Source organism: Epinephelus fuscoguttatus, linkage group LG24 (genome assembly GCF_011397635.1).
Source record: "Epinephelus fuscoguttatus linkage group LG24, E.fuscoguttatus.final_Chr_v1".
NCBI classification, from domain to species: Eukaryota; Metazoa; Chordata; class Actinopteri; order Perciformes; family Serranidae; genus Epinephelus; species Epinephelus fuscoguttatus.
In genome coordinates, this window is record NC_064775.1 from 21,667,193 (window position 1) to 21,684,246 (window position 17,054).

Below are 17,054 nucleotides of genomic sequence, written 5' to 3' on the forward strand. Positions count from 1 at the left end.
AGGAGTTTATTATTTGCTAATAATATACAGTCTGTAGACGCACCACATTTACTCTCAGAACAGGAGAGTGTTGGCATTTTGCACATACAAGGCTTAATGTCTAAACTTAAGTGTGTATGTTGCTTATTTTCCTCTCTGCCTCTATCCCTCTCTCTCTCTCTCTCACACACACACACACACACACACACACCTGCCTGCCTTCTTCCACACACACACAGCAGCCAAATTAATATTCAGCACTGTTTGTTGGATCTTTGTTGATTTATTGGCTCGACAGCAGTTTTGTTAAGAACAACACAATGTTCAGCTTTTTATCTGACTCGTGCAATATTCTCTGCGCCCACACACTCACGACGAGCACACAGTGTGTAGCTGTGGGGGCATTTCACACATTATATTGTTTTTTTGTGTGTCTTACAGAGCAATATGACATTGTTGGTGTTATTGTGTCATGTAAACATTCAAGCTTGTATGGAAATCCCAGTTTTTACTTTTTTTTAAGCATTTTACAGACTACGTGTTTTTTTCTTTTCCCTGCAGGTGGACAACCGACCTAAATACTATGGAAGAGAGTAAGTTGTTTTCTCGTTATCAGTGATTTACATGACGCACATTGTCTCAATTTATCTCCAACAATGAGGATGGTTTTGAATCCATCTGTACCTACCATATAGCTTTTGCTGTTCATTTTTGCTACATTTAATCCAAAGTTTCCCACATACATAAAAACATGCTTTGTGGAGCAAGGGTCATTACTGCCATGCAGTACCAAACATTAAAGGGTAACTAAAGTATTTTTCAACCAGGACCCTATTTTCACGTGTTTTTGTGGCTGAGTGAGGAACAACATATGAGTGAGACCAAACAGGCTGCAATATAACCACTCAGGGCAATGAGCCGTCACTTTACATCCACTAACAGTGCTTGTTGTTGCCACTGACAGGCTCAGACTGTTATTCTAAGTGCCTGATAACATTATGAGAAGGATCCCTACAGATATAGACCTTTTGGTTTAAGAGTGAGATCTTTTATGTTTAACCATCTCACTCTCCAACAGTGCCAATCATATTGTCATGTTTTCCAAATAAGACTACAAGGAAAGGTGACCTATATAATATGATTCATGCACTCTAATGAACTTCATGCATGGTAAAAATATTGTTTTTTCTGGAAACTATTCCTTTTAATGCACTTGTAATGTGTATATGGAAACATATGAGTAAAATGTGAGTGTGCTGTGTAAATACTTGGTCTAATATTAAAGTAATGAAGCATCATCAGGCAATTGGAGCTAAATTTAGCCCCAAACTCGCGGTTACTTACCAAATGAAATCACGAAAATGTATAGATCTTAAATATTGTTGTTTTCCCAGGACCTGGTCTGGTTTGTCTGTGTCAATGTTTTAGTCCGGTTGTTTTATTTTGTTAAGTGCTATATGTGAGTTGTTTTGTGCACTGTCACAAATGTAAAATGGTTGTGGATTTGATAGCTCCTGCAGTGCAATTGGGATCCAACTAAACTAAACTAAAGTAAACTAAACTGAACTCAAAGGTCTATTTCTGTAGTGATCCTTTCTCCATCTGTCACTGAGACACAAAACATGGTAAAATTCAAATTTGTTGGTAAGGTTGTGTGAAGACTATTTCTTGGTATTACAACAGCTAATTCATTTTTGTGATACAAGGAATCCTGACCTAATATTTTGCTGCTTTTTACGTCCAGGTTCCATGGGATGATCTCAAGAGAAGAGGCCGACCAGTTGCTGAGTCAGGCCGAAGGCAGCTACCTCATCAGAGAGAGTCAGAGACAGCCGGGCACGTACACACTGGCTCTAAGGTAATGTTTGTGTCTTTAGCTAATTTAGGGAGATGCAGACAATCAAGAACAAATGTGATCTCAGTGGTGCCAGTGGATAAGTGTAAGCTTAAGTAGCGGAACAGGTATTCCAGTACATTTATTAGCCAATAAACCACCACAACTAGAAAAACAGTTAAGTCAGGTCGGAGTCTAGACAATCCCAAATCACCATTTTACATAGAACTACAGTTAAATACAATTGTTAAGGAGCTTGTTAGGTTACTATGTATTTCCCTGTCAACATAATCTGTATGGAGGAATAAAGGAATAAATAAAAAATGAAAATAAATACATAAAAATTGAAAATAGATAAGTTAAAAAAAGTAAAAAATAAATATGAAAAATAATGCAAAAATAAATTTATACATTTAAAAATTTTAAAAATAAGAAAGAAATGAGAAAATGAAATAGGGAAGTATATACATAGTGAAGCAAATTAATTAATGCCTACACTTATTTTTAATATTATTTTTGGTGTGTTTAATGTCACAATTTATTTATTGTGTTATTTATTTATTTTTTAATAAATGTATTTCCATTTTTGGCAGCTTTTGTCCTCCATAAACCTGCTTCTGATCAAAAGCCAGTCGTAATAGCTCATTATATGAAATATAATCAACAAGTCAATCGTTTAACTTGAGGACCAATTTTTTTTAGCGTTTTAAAGACACTCAACACGCTCTTTTTTCACTCATGGAGGAATGAGCAGTGTAATATTATAGTTTTTTATTTTCTTTATTTTCAAGTACTAAAATGTAAGCCAAAAAGAGATAACTACAGATATTTTACTGTGCATTCTCTGCTTCTCTGCTTCTTGTGAATCCCCTGAGACATCAGTAGGAACTGTTGTTTGACCTCTTTTGTCTACGCCTGCACAGATTTGTGTGACAAGGCAAGAAAATGAGGTGCTGCGGCGCTGTGAGAAGCATGTGTGATTGTGTGTTCAGACGAGGTGTGAGGGTTTAAAGGCAGCCGTTTGAGCTTTAAGCTGCTCAAAGGCGCTCATCTCTGAACTCACATGGCTCTGCACACCTTTCCTCATGAGGAGAGGTCAGAGTGTGAGGGAGTGGTGGTTCATGGGAGCTTCTCTGAGGCATCAAGTGACTAAATTCCTGGTTGATCTTGCTTAGAGGCGCTTCAGTTGTGTTTAGGTTTGATGTTCTAGAAGTTCAAAGTGCTTGACTAGCTTGTAAGCGTATCAGTTTGACTTGAATGTGAGCTATCATTTTCTCCAAATAGGTGTCACACTTTTAAATGGGTGCATGGCATAATTTGAATTTGGTTTTGGGTCAGTTTGCTCTATTCATAGCTGTGCCATTCTTCCACCTGCTCATATTTCTCTCTCTTTCACTGCCTCTTCAATCCCTGTGGTTATAATTACCTTCCATAAATACCCACTTTATAAACTAGTGTCCCACTCTGGGTCGGCAGAAAAGGAAAGGTTGGATTTTGGGTTAATGATCTAATGGTGCTGTTTTATCTCGCGGTGGTTTCACTGTGATCCACTGAGGAGCAGATAAATGTGTTGGCCCAGTTCAGAGTCTGTCTATAATGGAGTTTGTGCCATTTTTGACTCAGAGTTAGAGTAAGGAGAATCCTCTTTCTTTTTCTCCTTTGCTGTATTTGCTTTGAAGCTCCCTATATCTCTTTTTCCACACTCTTTGAAGCCAGCCAGTCTTGTCATTTTGATGAAATATTATATTAAAAATGGGTCATTTTAAGCATTAATGCTCCAACCCAAACTTAAACTTTTAGTATCCAGTCTGCTGCCAGACAATCCTAAAGCTAAAGCATCTCCCTCTGTTCCATCCAGGTTTGGGAACCAGACGAGAAACTTCCGTCTCTACCATGACGGGAAGCACTTCGTTGGAGAGAAGAGGTTCGAGTCCATCCACGACCTGGTCACAGACGGCCTCATCACACTCTATATTGAGACAAAGGTGTGTGTTTCTTCCGCTCATTCCTTCTTACTCTCCTAAAAAATAACTTCCTGCTTTGGCTCTGAGAACAGTGCTGCACAATTAGATTGATCAGGGCTGTAATCACTGGATGTAAATGCTGATTATGGGTGATTACGAAGTGGAAGCATTTAAAGCTCTGTGCTTTAAGCTCATGTTTGCCAGGAATTCAGCTTGACTCACATATCATTACCCTTTGATCACCGCTTGTTTACTTGATCATCTGAGTCCCTGGATTCTTTGAAAATAACGCCTGAAGGAAGAAAGAACATTGGCGTTTTCTTGAGCTCACTCCCCATGAAGTGTTTATATGTTTATTCAGACAATAGGAAAGTACTGTGAGGCAAAGCTGTGCTGTAAAGTCAAGTATAGTATTGTAAGATAAAGATCCAGGGACATGTGAGTCAAGTGTGGTTTCACAGGCAGGAAAAATAATCACTGATTCTGCTGAGGACTTTACACACCTGGTGCATGATGAAGAAACGACACGAAAACGCAAAATACTGGCCTGCCATTACTTTGCATTGGAGCTATTCAAACCTGCAGCGATGTGAATTTGCAACAGTTGCAACAGTTGCTCAACAAAGGGTTTTGATGCAAATAGACTTGACGGCAGTAATGCAAATGTGCAACAGTCAGTGCTAACCACACCACCACCATGCTGCGCCTTAAATTTAATTTTTTAAAATTTTAGGCCTTAAAAGTCATTAAATAGTCATAAATTTGAATTTCTTCTTGTCAAAATGAGTCAAGCTCTTCTGCATTAAAGTCAACATTTCTGATGTTACAAGTATTTAAACCGATTACTGAACTTATATAATACTGTCTTTTTACTTTATACTCGCACTTACCTGTTGGCAAAATGGAACCTCATTCATATACCATAAAACTTAAATTAATAGCCCGGGCTATTTATTGAGACAGGCGCTTCTTTGTCAAAATGGGAAGCCACACCAGGCTGGTAAAAGGGACTGGGCGTTTAGTTGAATTTTTACGCTGCACCACATATATACTGCTTACCTTTAAATGCACCCGCAATGCTTGAAATAAAACAAGATGATTTGTTCATATTTCAGTCTTATCTTGGATTTAAAATCATCTTAAAAAGGCCTTAAAAAGTATTACTGTAATGGTCCTATACTGTAGCCACTACTGGCTGCTAATGCTAACTGGGCTACGTTATTTAGTTTGACGTGCACCCAAAGAAAACGATGCGAGTCCTCCTTTAGAACTCAAAATAATCTGGCAATTTATTTTCCACAAAACTTTCGTTAGTCTGTACAGCAGGCAATAACGCCACATCCAACAACATAAAAATAATAACACAGATTACTTCACAAAACCACAGTGAGCGCAGTCGAAAACTTTTTGCTTCCCCCCAAATTAGCATGGCAAAACCTATACATTTGTTTTGAACCTGGTTAAATGGCCTAAGGTGACCTCAGGTCAGCGGCATCTGCTGCGACATCAAATACAGCCCTCTAGTGGTACGGAGGAACCATTTCAATGAGTAAATAATAAATGATAAGTTAAATATGGCTCATACAATTACATTTAAGTGTCATACCTGTAGACACCCTTGTTGTATGATATATGCCCAGGGCTTTTATTGTGAAAGGTAAGAATGGAAGAAGTGGATCTAGTATGTGCTGCCTTTAATCCCGTTTCCACCGTATGGTAAAGTTCAGTTCAGTACGCTTTTTCGGTTCCCGCTATGAAAAGTTGTGGATGGTACCAATGGAACCGTTCCTTAGCATCCCCATGTTTGGTCCCCCCTCTGCTGGGGTACCTAGCACACAGATCTGGTACTAAAAGGTGGAGCTGTGAACACTGCAGTCTGTTGATTGGTCAATAGCGGACGGTCACTCTGTAACTTTTCACGGTAGAAACAGGGAAAAAGCATACCGTACCGTACCGTGCTGCTCGGTGGAAGCGGGGCATAAGTGTTGTTTTACAGTCCTCCAAAGTAAAAGCCCAACATGGTTGGTTGATGCCTTTATTCATGGTGGGAAAGGTCAGAAAAAACAACCAGGTTCTGAAAAAAATTATGTTCCTTTTTTGCTGTGTAATATTTGCGTTTTGTGAAAGAACTCATGACGAAAACAACAGTTTGAAAAACGATATTAACATGCAGATGAATCACATCAATAAAATGCCTCGGTGTGTAAAGGCTTTTAGAGGACACTGAATCTTAAATAATAAAAACCTGCCACCTTCTCCTCTGTCAGGCAGCGGAGTACATCGCTAAGATGACCATAAACCCCATCTACGAACACGTGGGCTACACCACCCTGAACCAGGAGCCCACCCTGAAAAAACACCTGCCTCAAAGTCCAGAGGCCCCGGATGGACCTGCTCCAGCCAAAGATGACCGTAATGCTGAGGAGAGGGTGAGGACAAACACACATGCATGAACACTGACACAGGCAAATGTTTTGTGACCTTAAAGTTTTGACATATTTTTCATGTTTCATTTTGAGGAAGTATCTCCAGCTAAAGGGTGACATAGCGAAAACAAACCTGAAACATTAACCACTGTGAATACTCAATCAGTATCTCCAAAACATATCACTCTCTGCAGGAATTATGGAAATGGAAATCGTGTAGCAACTCAGGCCAAAAGAGTCCTCCAATTAACATATGTTTTTGGCAAACTGACCTGAAAGCTTCAGGGTTTTTAGAGGGTTGGTTTGAATAAGAAATGGAGTTGTGTTGGCACAGGGAGTTGGCTACAGACCAAAGAAGATGCCCTGGAGGAAGCAACAGTCTTAAACTAGGCCTTAAAGTAACCAGTCTGAGACAAACTGAATCATTCATCATCACGTTTCTTCGGCTGGGTGTTTTTGCAAACTGTTTTTGCTTGTTGGAGATTATAAAATGGTGAGCAATCAGTGAGTCATATCTCAAAACTGAGATCATATTAGTAGAGACATTGACAGTGGAAATTGTGTAGGAGTACTGTGAGGTTTTTAAGATGGATTGATCCAGAGGAGTGAGAGATGAAGACTAGGGATGGGTACCGAAACACAGTATTAAATGAGCCCCGGGGCTAAATGATCAAAGACTGTAGTATTGATAAGCTCCGATGTTATTGGTTCCTTTAGTGGTACTTTAAAACTTTAAAACATACTTACTCACTCACTCACTTACTTTAAAACATTTTGGTTTAATTCATCATCCTGCAGCATCTCATCTGCGCTCTGTGCTTCGGCTGACCTCCACATCCACACACACACACACACACACACACAACATGGAGTAGTCAGTGAACAGCTGAAAGGCTACGGTGGAAACAAAGTAAAGATAACTCGAAAATTACGTGAGTTGATGGCAGCTATGTTCATGACTGTAGTGCCTTAAATCTTAGCAAGTAAAAAGCCAATACTTTGTCAATACATGTGATCAGCAAGCATGAACATTTAAACAGCGATATTTCATTCTGCTCTGTCCTCAATCTCTCATAGCCTATTTGTAACAATTTGCTATTGGCCGAAAATGACAGCTGTCTGTGTGTAGTCTAAGCATTTAACTTAGCTTGCGACTTAAAAATTGGGCAAATACATTTAAAACAAAGCTGCCGGCTGACACGAACAGCGCCCCCTTCCTCTACCAGCGGTAATGTTACCTGCATGCAGTGAATCACATCAGCAAAGAGGGTTATTATTTAGAAAAAATAAAGAACCAATAAAAGTAGTAGTGTTGATAAAATCTTAACGATACCCATCCCTAATGAAGACTACACTTGCATCTTTATAGAGCGGGCCCATCTGCGTTCTTTTCCGTTTTTTTCAAATGGAAACGCACACTCAGCCATTAGAGTGACGAGCACTGATAGCAATGATAATAACTAAAAGGGTTAGTTCGCATTTTTTGAAACAGGATTATATGAGGTATTTAGCCATAGTCAGTGTAATATTTTCATCACGTTCCCTTGCTGTCAGACAGCCTTTCTTGATAGGCAAGTGAAGTCGTTATATCGCTTTCTTCAAAGCCACAAGACTATTTGACAAAACAGTAATCTTACCTCGCAGAACACATGAGTTGCTGCTCTTCTGCTGCCTCGATTGGCTGGTTCGTTTAAATTATTGTGTTACTTTTGGATCCGAACTAACATGGCGTCCACAGCAGTGTGTTACTCAAGCCCCATTTCCACCAAATACTTTCAGTATGGTACCTTTGGAACCTAAACATCCAAACTGAAACATACCGTACTGCTTGGAACACTGCTGGGAAGCTACAAAAATACATAAAAACTTGATGGTGCTGTCCTTTAAATGTATGTGTCTGAAACTAGAAGGCGAAAGTACGAAATGTTCAGTTGTAGTTCAGCAGAGGAAGGAAGGAAAGAGTAATTTGCAAGTGGAAGATGAGTGAATTTATGCTGTGGGCAGTATGCAAAACAACTTGCACCAGTCAATCTCTTGAAGTCACTGGACCTTAAATGTATAAATAAAGGTTATGTAATCAGTAAAAGTAAATGTTGCTGCAGAGAGTTAGAATGAGGGTAAAGGTAAGGAAAGTTGCTGTGTATACAGTACTAAGATGGAAGGATGAGAGTTGATAACATGGTGAAAGAAGGAGGAGGAGGAGGAGGAGGAGGAGGATGGATGCAGAGGAGAGATGGCCTCCAGCCAAAGGCTCTGCAGCAAAATTACATAACAGCAGTTTGCCTGCAGAAACCTGCTATCTCCCAAAAGCTGTCTAATAAGAATTCAGGAGTCGTTGTTGGCTCATTAGTTTCCATTCGGCTGTGAGATAATTGTTTTCTGTGATTAGTTTTTAAGCCAGAGGACAGACAAGAAACTTTTTCTAAAGCTTTTGTAGAGTTTGGGAACAGAGGTTTGGACTGGAGATGTGAGGTTTACTATATGATGCAGGAGCTATCTTGGATGCTAATCATTGGTTTCATGTAAATTTAAGTTCTGCAGCTGTGAGTTTGTGCAGGTGGGTGTGTTGGAGGAGGCAGGAGATGTAGATCCATTCAGACAAGTGCTCTAAAACCACCATGTATATGAACACACACACCAGTGTAACACATTCCAGGTGAAATGGACGACACAAAACACCAACAGGCTCATAACAAAGTAGGTGTAGTAGTGTGTGCAGTGCGTTTATCGGCTACACCAGCACTGAACCTCCTGAGGCCTTGTGTGACCTGCAGTGCATGACCACCTACACTGCATCTCATACATCACTGTCTGTGTGTGTGTATGTGTGTGTGTGTGTGTGTGTGTGTGAAGGGGGTGGTCCTACGTGTGTGCTTTCATAATTGGGTGGATTTGCAGACAAAGCAGTACGAGTGTGACATTGAGACCAGAGGTGGCTCTCTGCAGGGAAGACAGACATGCGAGATATACATATTTCATGCAGCTAATCACCTTTTATCGCGGGTTAAATGCCGTTTTTATGGTCCCCAGGGGGCTGATAGAGACGTGGTTCTGGTGATGACTTTAAATTTTAAATTTTAAGGTCTTGTTTTGAGGGTGAGTTCACTGAATGGTGACAGGAAGTATTTTGGTGAGCAAAGAAGGCAGCAACCAGATTTGATGGAAAATACATAAAAAAGAATACACCAACTTAAACATTAGGAGCTAAAAGTGCCACATATAAACATATGAGCTTGCTAAGCATAACTAGCTTTGTTCCCTCTTCGACGTCTATGTTGTTTTTTGTCTTTCTTTCTATGTCTATAACCTGGGTGCTCTTTTGTTATCAACCCTGCCATCTCCACACAATGGAAACAATCATTAAATATCCATGACCAGTCATACATATGCACTGTGTTGCAGATATAAGCTGAGGATTACTGATTTGAATATATGGTGTCACGTTTCAATTATACTTTGTAGATTTGTAGTATCTAAAATATCTTATTTCAGTGTTTTAACGTGCCCCAAGGAAAATCAATCATTCTTATTATAATAAAATTATTAAATAATTAAAAAACATAAACATAGTAACAACAGTAAAATTACTACTTGTAAAACAGTATCTAAACTTTCAAGGACAACAAACTGTAAAAAGACATAGGAAGATGACACTTAAAAAAAAGTGTACAAATGTATAAGTAAGAAAAAAATTCTAATAATAAAAAATAAACATATAGGAAGTACACATTAAAAAAAAACAAATTAATAAAATAAGTAAGGAAAAGCAATCATAATAATAATAATAATAATAATAATAATAATGCTATAATTAATTGAAAAACATAATAATAAAAACAGTAATTTTTGTTTGCTATTTTCAAAAACAACAAAACATGGTATTGCCATTCTTCTTTTCCATACAAACAAACATAATTTCAAAAGACATAGGAAGAATACACTTCAAAAATATGAATATAATAGAATATATCACTAAAAATATATATTTAAAAATAATAGATTAAATTAAAAAAATAAGTAAAAACAAAAAAACAACAACAGCAAATACTATAATAATGAATTTATCATCTAATTAAAAATATAATAATGATAATAATAATAAAAATGATAGTATAACAGTAGTATCTACAATATCTAAAAAAAAAAAATAAAGAACTTTAAAAAAAAAAATAAAAAGGACAAAGCCCACAGGGTGAAGCTTTTAGATCTCTCCCAATGTAACAGGATGCAATGCAGTCCCACTGCTTGTTTGTTGACAGTTTGCTCAGCCCCAAAAAAATGCCACACAAAAATCCACCCACCAGAGGCCCCACTTACCGAAAAAACCTCTTAGTGCACTTCTTAAGTGAAAATTTAGCCTTAAACTGTTCTTATGTAATGCTGATAATGGATGAGCAGGGCCATCTGAGGACATGGGGTTGTGTTTATCTGTTGAGGAAATTTCAAGCAAAAAACAGAAAGCACACTAAAGCAGTGTCTATTATTTACAGTGGACAAGTATTAGAGACAGACTGGGAAACATCAGAGGAAAAACAAGTCAGTGCTGATGGTAAAATGACAAAAAGGAGGGAAGAAACAAATGAATAAAATAATAGCTTGTTTCTCAGCTCATTCTTTCTCTCCCTCTCTTTCCTCTTTCTCTCCCGGGACAATTGAGGTGGCAGAAATTGGTGACGAACAACAACAACCTCTGCGTTCTGATTGGCTCGTTCTCCTCTCAATGTGACCTGTTAAATTCATCCATTACTGCACCGTAGCTCAGCCTCAACCCCCCTCCTCCTCCTCCTCTTTCTCTCTCTCTCCGCCTTTATCACTTCCCTCCTCCACTAGTTCTGCCTGGTGAGTGTGTGGAGGGAAAGAGGATTAACACACACACACACACACACACACTGAGCCATGTGGGCTGAAGCGCTCACCTACACGAGACTGCGAGACGGGAATGCTCATTCTGCCGCATCAGTCCGGTTTGAAGGATTTGGGAACGCGTTGGGAACTTTCTTTCATAATTTTTTATTTTCTGATTGGCTGGCTGGCTTTTGTTTCATTTTTTTTTGTTATGAACTGGAATTGCACCATGCAGCCCCATCAGTATGCAAGGCTAATCTGATTGGCTGATCTTTGTGCTGCTAAGACAGCGGGATTGGTCGTGTGTTGGCCCCTCAGTTTGGGATGTTGTTCTCAGATGGAGCTTTGAAATGAACTGAGCGTCCAGTTGTTGTACTTATTCCTATTGCGCTGAGCATTGTTTGTCATTTTTAACACAATCTTTAGAAGAGTATTTCCTTTTTGGTTTTTTTATTGCTCGGCACTCTGATTGGCTGACTGTATTTATTTATGGGATTTAGGTCTCACAGCTAGTGTTTGATTTAAACCTCCAGTGTGACTTAAATTCACACTAAAAGTACAGATCCCACAATGCCGAGCCAAGAGTCGTATGTCGTTAAAAGAGGAAAAAAGCAATCCCGCAAACGAGCCAAGAAGGACTCAGGTCAGAAGGGCTCTTTGTTTACTGCAGCTCTTGGTTTGAATGTCAGCGCTGGTTCAATTCCCTCCCTGCCAGTTACTGGCAGCACCTCAGACCCCAGCGCGGGCTCAGGGACCCTTCTCAACCGGGCGCCAGCCCCCTCTAAACCCACCTCCCCTGCTTCCACCTTCTGGCAACCAATCAGATCTTTTGCCCTTTCGCAGCTTACATCGTTGGTGCGGCGGGCCACCCTGAGGGAGAGCGACTTGGCGCCCAAGTACGAGAAGGTCCACAACTTCAAGGTGAGCCGCTCCTTTGCTTCTTCATCCTGTCCTGTTTGTGTGTGTGTGCGTTGAATGGTGCCAGAATTGCTGATTCAGCTCAGAGGGTCTTATTCAAATTCGCCACAGAGAGCACAGAGCGCCTTACACACACACACACACACAGAAACACACATTTCTGCATTTACTTTTCAGGTTTTAAAGGGACAGTTCACCAGTAAATCAAAAATACATATTTTTCCTCTTACCTGTAGTGCTATTTATTAATCTAGATTGTTGGTGTGAGTTGCTGAGTGTTTGAGATATCAGCCATAGAAATGTCTGCCTTCTCTCCAGTATAATAGAACTAGATGGTATTCGGCTTGTGGTGCTCGAAGCGCCAAGAAAAAGCATTTAAAAAACCCATCAGCAATGTCGCTTTCAAGAAATCATGAGCCGGTTACTCAAGATAATCCACAGACTGAGTTGCAACAGTATGAGATTTTCTCAGTGCGATAACCGTCTCAGAAAATATTGCGGTTTCACAGTATCATGGTATTACAGAATTTATGTTATTATCAGTCAGAATGGCCCTTAAAATAATGAACACGGAAACATTTTACCATCAGAATTTACCACCATTTTGTTAATGTGTGTAAAAGGTCTCCCCTTAGAAAATAATTAAAGTAAAGGAGAGATTCAACGTCCTTTTTTTTTTTCTTCTCAATATCGTAGCTAAACAAAAGGTACAACAAACTGGTATGTCACTGCAACCCTTCCACAGTAGACTGATGTAGGAACTATTTTCTTTCAACCAAACCACACCTACTAGCCATATCACTGCGCAGAAGGAAGCATGCATCTAATCATGTAACGTTAGCTAGCTCAGTGGTGTATTGTAAGTGTATTTTTTATTTGTTTTAGGAATAAGTATTAGCATTGTTGTTATCTCCCCTCTTTTAAGAATAATGATAATAATAATACCCTCTTATTTTGTTTGTTTTTATCATGCCCTGCTTGTTTTTATATATGTAATACTTTGTCTTACATGATACTTTATGTTTGTCATGTATGATGTGTCTTAAGCACATTGAGTTCAAGCTTGTCGTATGAAATGTGCTATATAAATACACTTGACTTGCATGGTGATACAGTTGGCAGGTGTAGTTTGGTAGAAAGAAAATAGTTCCTACATGAAACTGCTCACATCAAGGTCTGTGGATTATCTTGAGTAACCAGGTCATGAATTTCTGGAAAGAGACATTGCTGTTGAGCTTTTCAAATGTATTTTTGGCACTTTGAGCACCACAAGCTGAGTGCCATCTAGTTCCATTATAGTAGAGAGAAGGCAGACATCTCTACGGCTGATATCTCCAACACAACACAACACAACTCACACCAAAACAATCTCAACAGATAATAGCACTACAGGTAAGAGGAGAAATATGTATTTCTGATTTTGGGGTGAACTGTCCCTTTAAGCTTTTGCTTGGTGCGTCAGACTCCCAGATTTCCATACTGCAAGGAGCCATTAGTGAGGAGCACAAAGGTCAGAGCCACAGTGTACTGAGCTCAAGGGAGATGTGGACGAACACACACTGACAGACACACGCTCACAAAGAGCACTGTGGTGTGATGGAGGGTATTAGCATTTCATTATAGAGAGCCAATTTATGCGAAAAATAAGCAGATTAAAACTCAGCTCTCACTGTAATTTTTCTATAAACGTCCTTTTAAGGACTCCTATTGTGTCTCCATCTTCCTTTCTTCAGTGTCTGTAATTGCTGGCATACCCCTTTTTCTCAGTGTAGACCTGTGCAGATATATAATTTAAGCACATTTAACTCATGTTTATTTTTTATTTTGTCTGACCATATTTTCTTCACTTTAAAGTTCGTTATAATTTCTGCAATAAATTTCAGTTTAAAAATGATCAATGTCCCTTTTTGTCCATCTCATAATAACCAGGTTCATACATTCAGAGGCCCCCACTGGTGTGAGTACTGTGCCAACTTCATGTGGGGTCTCATCGCTCAGGGAGTCAAGTGTGCAGGTAACACACACATCACTGCATTATTCAATTCTCTCAATCCAAAAAATGATTAAATTTCTGCTCCTCTGCCTCCCCCGCTGTGTTCGACATGTCGCGCCTCCTCTCTCTTTAAACCGTGACTCGAAACTGGGACAGCAGGCTTAAAGTTAGTCACTTTTTGCTGTTGACTCATCTGCTGTGTACCGTGGATTTTAAATGTTAAAAGATTCAATTTGGTGCCAGAGAACACACTGTGTGTGTGATTATTACAGTGTGTGTGGGTCTGTCTGATGAACTGTGCCTCAGCAACGCCTACACTTCAATGCAACTTTCTACTTCTTATGCTTTAAGTGGGAGACAAAATTGCATTATCCTGATATTGCTGTTGGGTCTTTACAGCAGTGTGAAGAACTGAAAGCACACTTTTATGTAAATGCAGCCACACAAGATGCTGCAAAACAATGGTGTAAATGATTCACTGTCATATTCTGTCTCTCTCTGTCAGACTGTGGGTTGAACGTCCACAAGCAGTGCTCCAAAGTCGTGCCCAACGACTGCCAGCCGGACCTGCGGCACGTCAAGAAGGTGTACAGCTGCGACTTGACCACGCTGGTCAAAGCCCACAACACCAAGAGGCCCATGGTGGTTGACATGTGCATACAGGAAATCGAGGCTAGAGGTGAGAGGATCAAATCGTTTGCTGCCTCCACCCACGAGACCTGCATGTGTATGCAAGATGTGTGTGTCAGTGGAATAAAGATGTACATAGGCAGAATAAATCCCACATGTGAGAGTGGGAGTGCTACAATTTATCTCACATGGGATCTGAGTTGTCTTAGGGGAGCTGCCAGAGACAGGATTTTATCGACTGCGATTCAAGAAACTAATACGTGAAATCAATAGACACCTGACGTGAAGTGATTGAACTTGACAGGAGCAGGAGAGCAATTCACTCCTCATCCCCCCACTCTGTCTCTGTTGTAGTGTCTAATCAATCTTCAACGCCGTCTCTTCGTTTTAATCTGTGTGTGTGTGTGTGTGTGCGCGCGCGTGTGTGTGTGTGTGTGTGTGTGTGTTTAATTCCTATTTCTGTGTCTCCTTCAGTTTAATTCATTCAAGCTGTTCCATTCGCACAACAGGAGAAAAAACATTTCACAAACACTGTGGTATATTAGCATTAATCAGCAGCTGACATCTACAGTACGCCCATTATTTATTACGCTTAATTGATTAATTTTTTTTTTATTTATTTATTTTTTTTAGTTAAAACATGTAAAAAATGGGAAGAAATACTTGTTGCATGTCTTTAAATGTATTCTTTTGTCAAACCAACAGTCCAAAACCCAAATATATTCAAATGACTATCATGGAAGAAAATCAGTAATTATTCTCGTTGAACCAGTGCATTCTGGGATTTTTGTTTAAACGTGTTTAATTACAACAGTTTAAAGTCCCTGTGAAACAGAGGTGAGAGCGTCTTTAACTTCGTATTTCACACTGAAACTGAATATTTGAGCCGTGTGCAGTTACAAAGGGGCCTTGAATCAAAGTGCGCGGGCTTAGAGATAGACCTATTTCACGGCAGACATTTTGACTTGTCATAGTAGGTAAAGCACAGGTGTATTTAATACTTATTAGAGGCTTTGTCATTGTGCATGCTGGCTCACTGAACAGCTAATTGGAACTGAGCCATTGTTAATGTTATCAATTTCACCTGTGCTTTTCCTACTTTGACAAGTCAAAACATCTGCTGTGAAAAAGGTCTATTGGCGCAATATGGAAGTACAGTGGCAGTGGACTGTTGGCTCCACCCACACCTCCCTCGCCATAAGATCAGGCAGAGGACGAGGGAGAGATGAATGAATTAGACCTCAGTCACATTGTTTTTAAGAAAATGAAAACAAAGGTTTTGCTCACCAATATCCAAACATAAATCAGCGTAACCAGCTGAAGGAGCTAGCCTCAGTCGTTGTAATATTAATGTTAGCAGCGGTAACGTTAGCAGACTCTGCTTGCACTGCTGCTCTCTGCATATTCTTTGCTGCTGACGTTGTTTGCGCACTACTTGCTTGCTAACACACAAGATAAGTAACACAATATTGCTAGCATCACAATTGAGCGCCAGAAATGTTTGTCGCACTCTGCCCTCTGGCACCTATCACTGGCATCCTAATGTATTTATGCCATAGCAAGTGGACACAGCTTTTTAGACATGTATTTGACTTATAACAAGAGATAAATGATCAGTTGACGCAGGAACACAGGATTAAGTTAATTTAAATCATCCCTTCAACTCTCCTTGTCTGTCTCAGGTCTCCAGTCAGAGGGTTTGTACAGAATATCAGGCTTCAGTGAGCTGATTGAAGATGTCAAGCTGGCCTTTGACAGAGGTGAGTGTTGCTCATCTGTAGGAATTTACCTCCCAGCATCAGTGAAATATCAATAAAATTCTGAAGGCAGATATGTTATCCGCTGCCATCATCTGTGGGTTTCTTTCAGTCACTGACTCATTGTTTGGGTCCTTATGTTTGCACGATGTACCGACTGCTTTGCTCCACAGATGGAGAGAAGGCGGACATTTCCTCTAATGCCTACGAGGACCTCAACATCATCACCGGAGCCCTCAAACTCTACTTCAGAGAGCTGCCTATTCCCCTCATCACATATGACGCCTACCCACGCTTCATAGAAACAGCAAGTAGGTCTTCATGCTTTCTGTATCTCATTACATAAGATGAAAAATGAATGGAAGGGCAGTTTAGAGGCTAAGCTGAGCTTTTGAAGGCAACACGGACACGGTGTGGGTGAAATGTATTTTGTCAATTCAATTTTTTTTTTCTTTACATTTGATTATAAGATTCTTACATGTTGCTTATCTGTGGGATGGCCTATGTTTAGTGCTCCTGAAACACGTTTCTTTAATCTGTGTTCCTTTTTGTGCGTGTTGCAGAGATAGCAGACCCAGAAAAACGTCTGGAGGCTCTCCACGAGGCGCTGAAGCTGCTGCCGCCAGCTCACTGCGAGACACTGCGATACCTCATGGCTCACCTCAAGAGGTCTGAACACACAAGTTGTGGTTTCACCTAATCACATAT

General features: G+C 39.8%; 1 protein-coding gene across 1 annotated transcript in view; it reads left to right on the plus strand.

The window, feature by feature from the left end:
- The window catches only part of LOC125884987 (N-chimaerin), a 30,041-nt gene that overhangs the window by 8,944 nt on the left and 4,043 nt on the right, over window positions 1-17,054 (plus strand). The window contains exons 5-14 of the mRNA XM_049570332.1: window positions 541-572; window positions 1,724-1,837; window positions 3,672-3,798; window positions 6,045-6,206; window positions 11,892-11,969; window positions 13,896-13,980; window positions 14,465-14,638; window positions 16,272-16,349; window positions 16,520-16,657; window positions 16,910-17,015. Coding sequence (XP_049426289.1) covers window positions 541-572; window positions 1,724-1,837; window positions 3,672-3,798; window positions 6,045-6,206; window positions 11,892-11,969; window positions 13,896-13,980; window positions 14,465-14,638; window positions 16,272-16,349; window positions 16,520-16,657; window positions 16,910-17,015 — 1,094 coding nt within the window. The remainder of the gene's footprint in view (window positions 1-540; window positions 573-1,723; window positions 1,838-3,671; window positions 3,799-6,044; window positions 6,207-11,891; window positions 11,970-13,895; window positions 13,981-14,464; window positions 14,639-16,271; window positions 16,350-16,519; window positions 16,658-16,909; window positions 17,016-17,054) is intronic.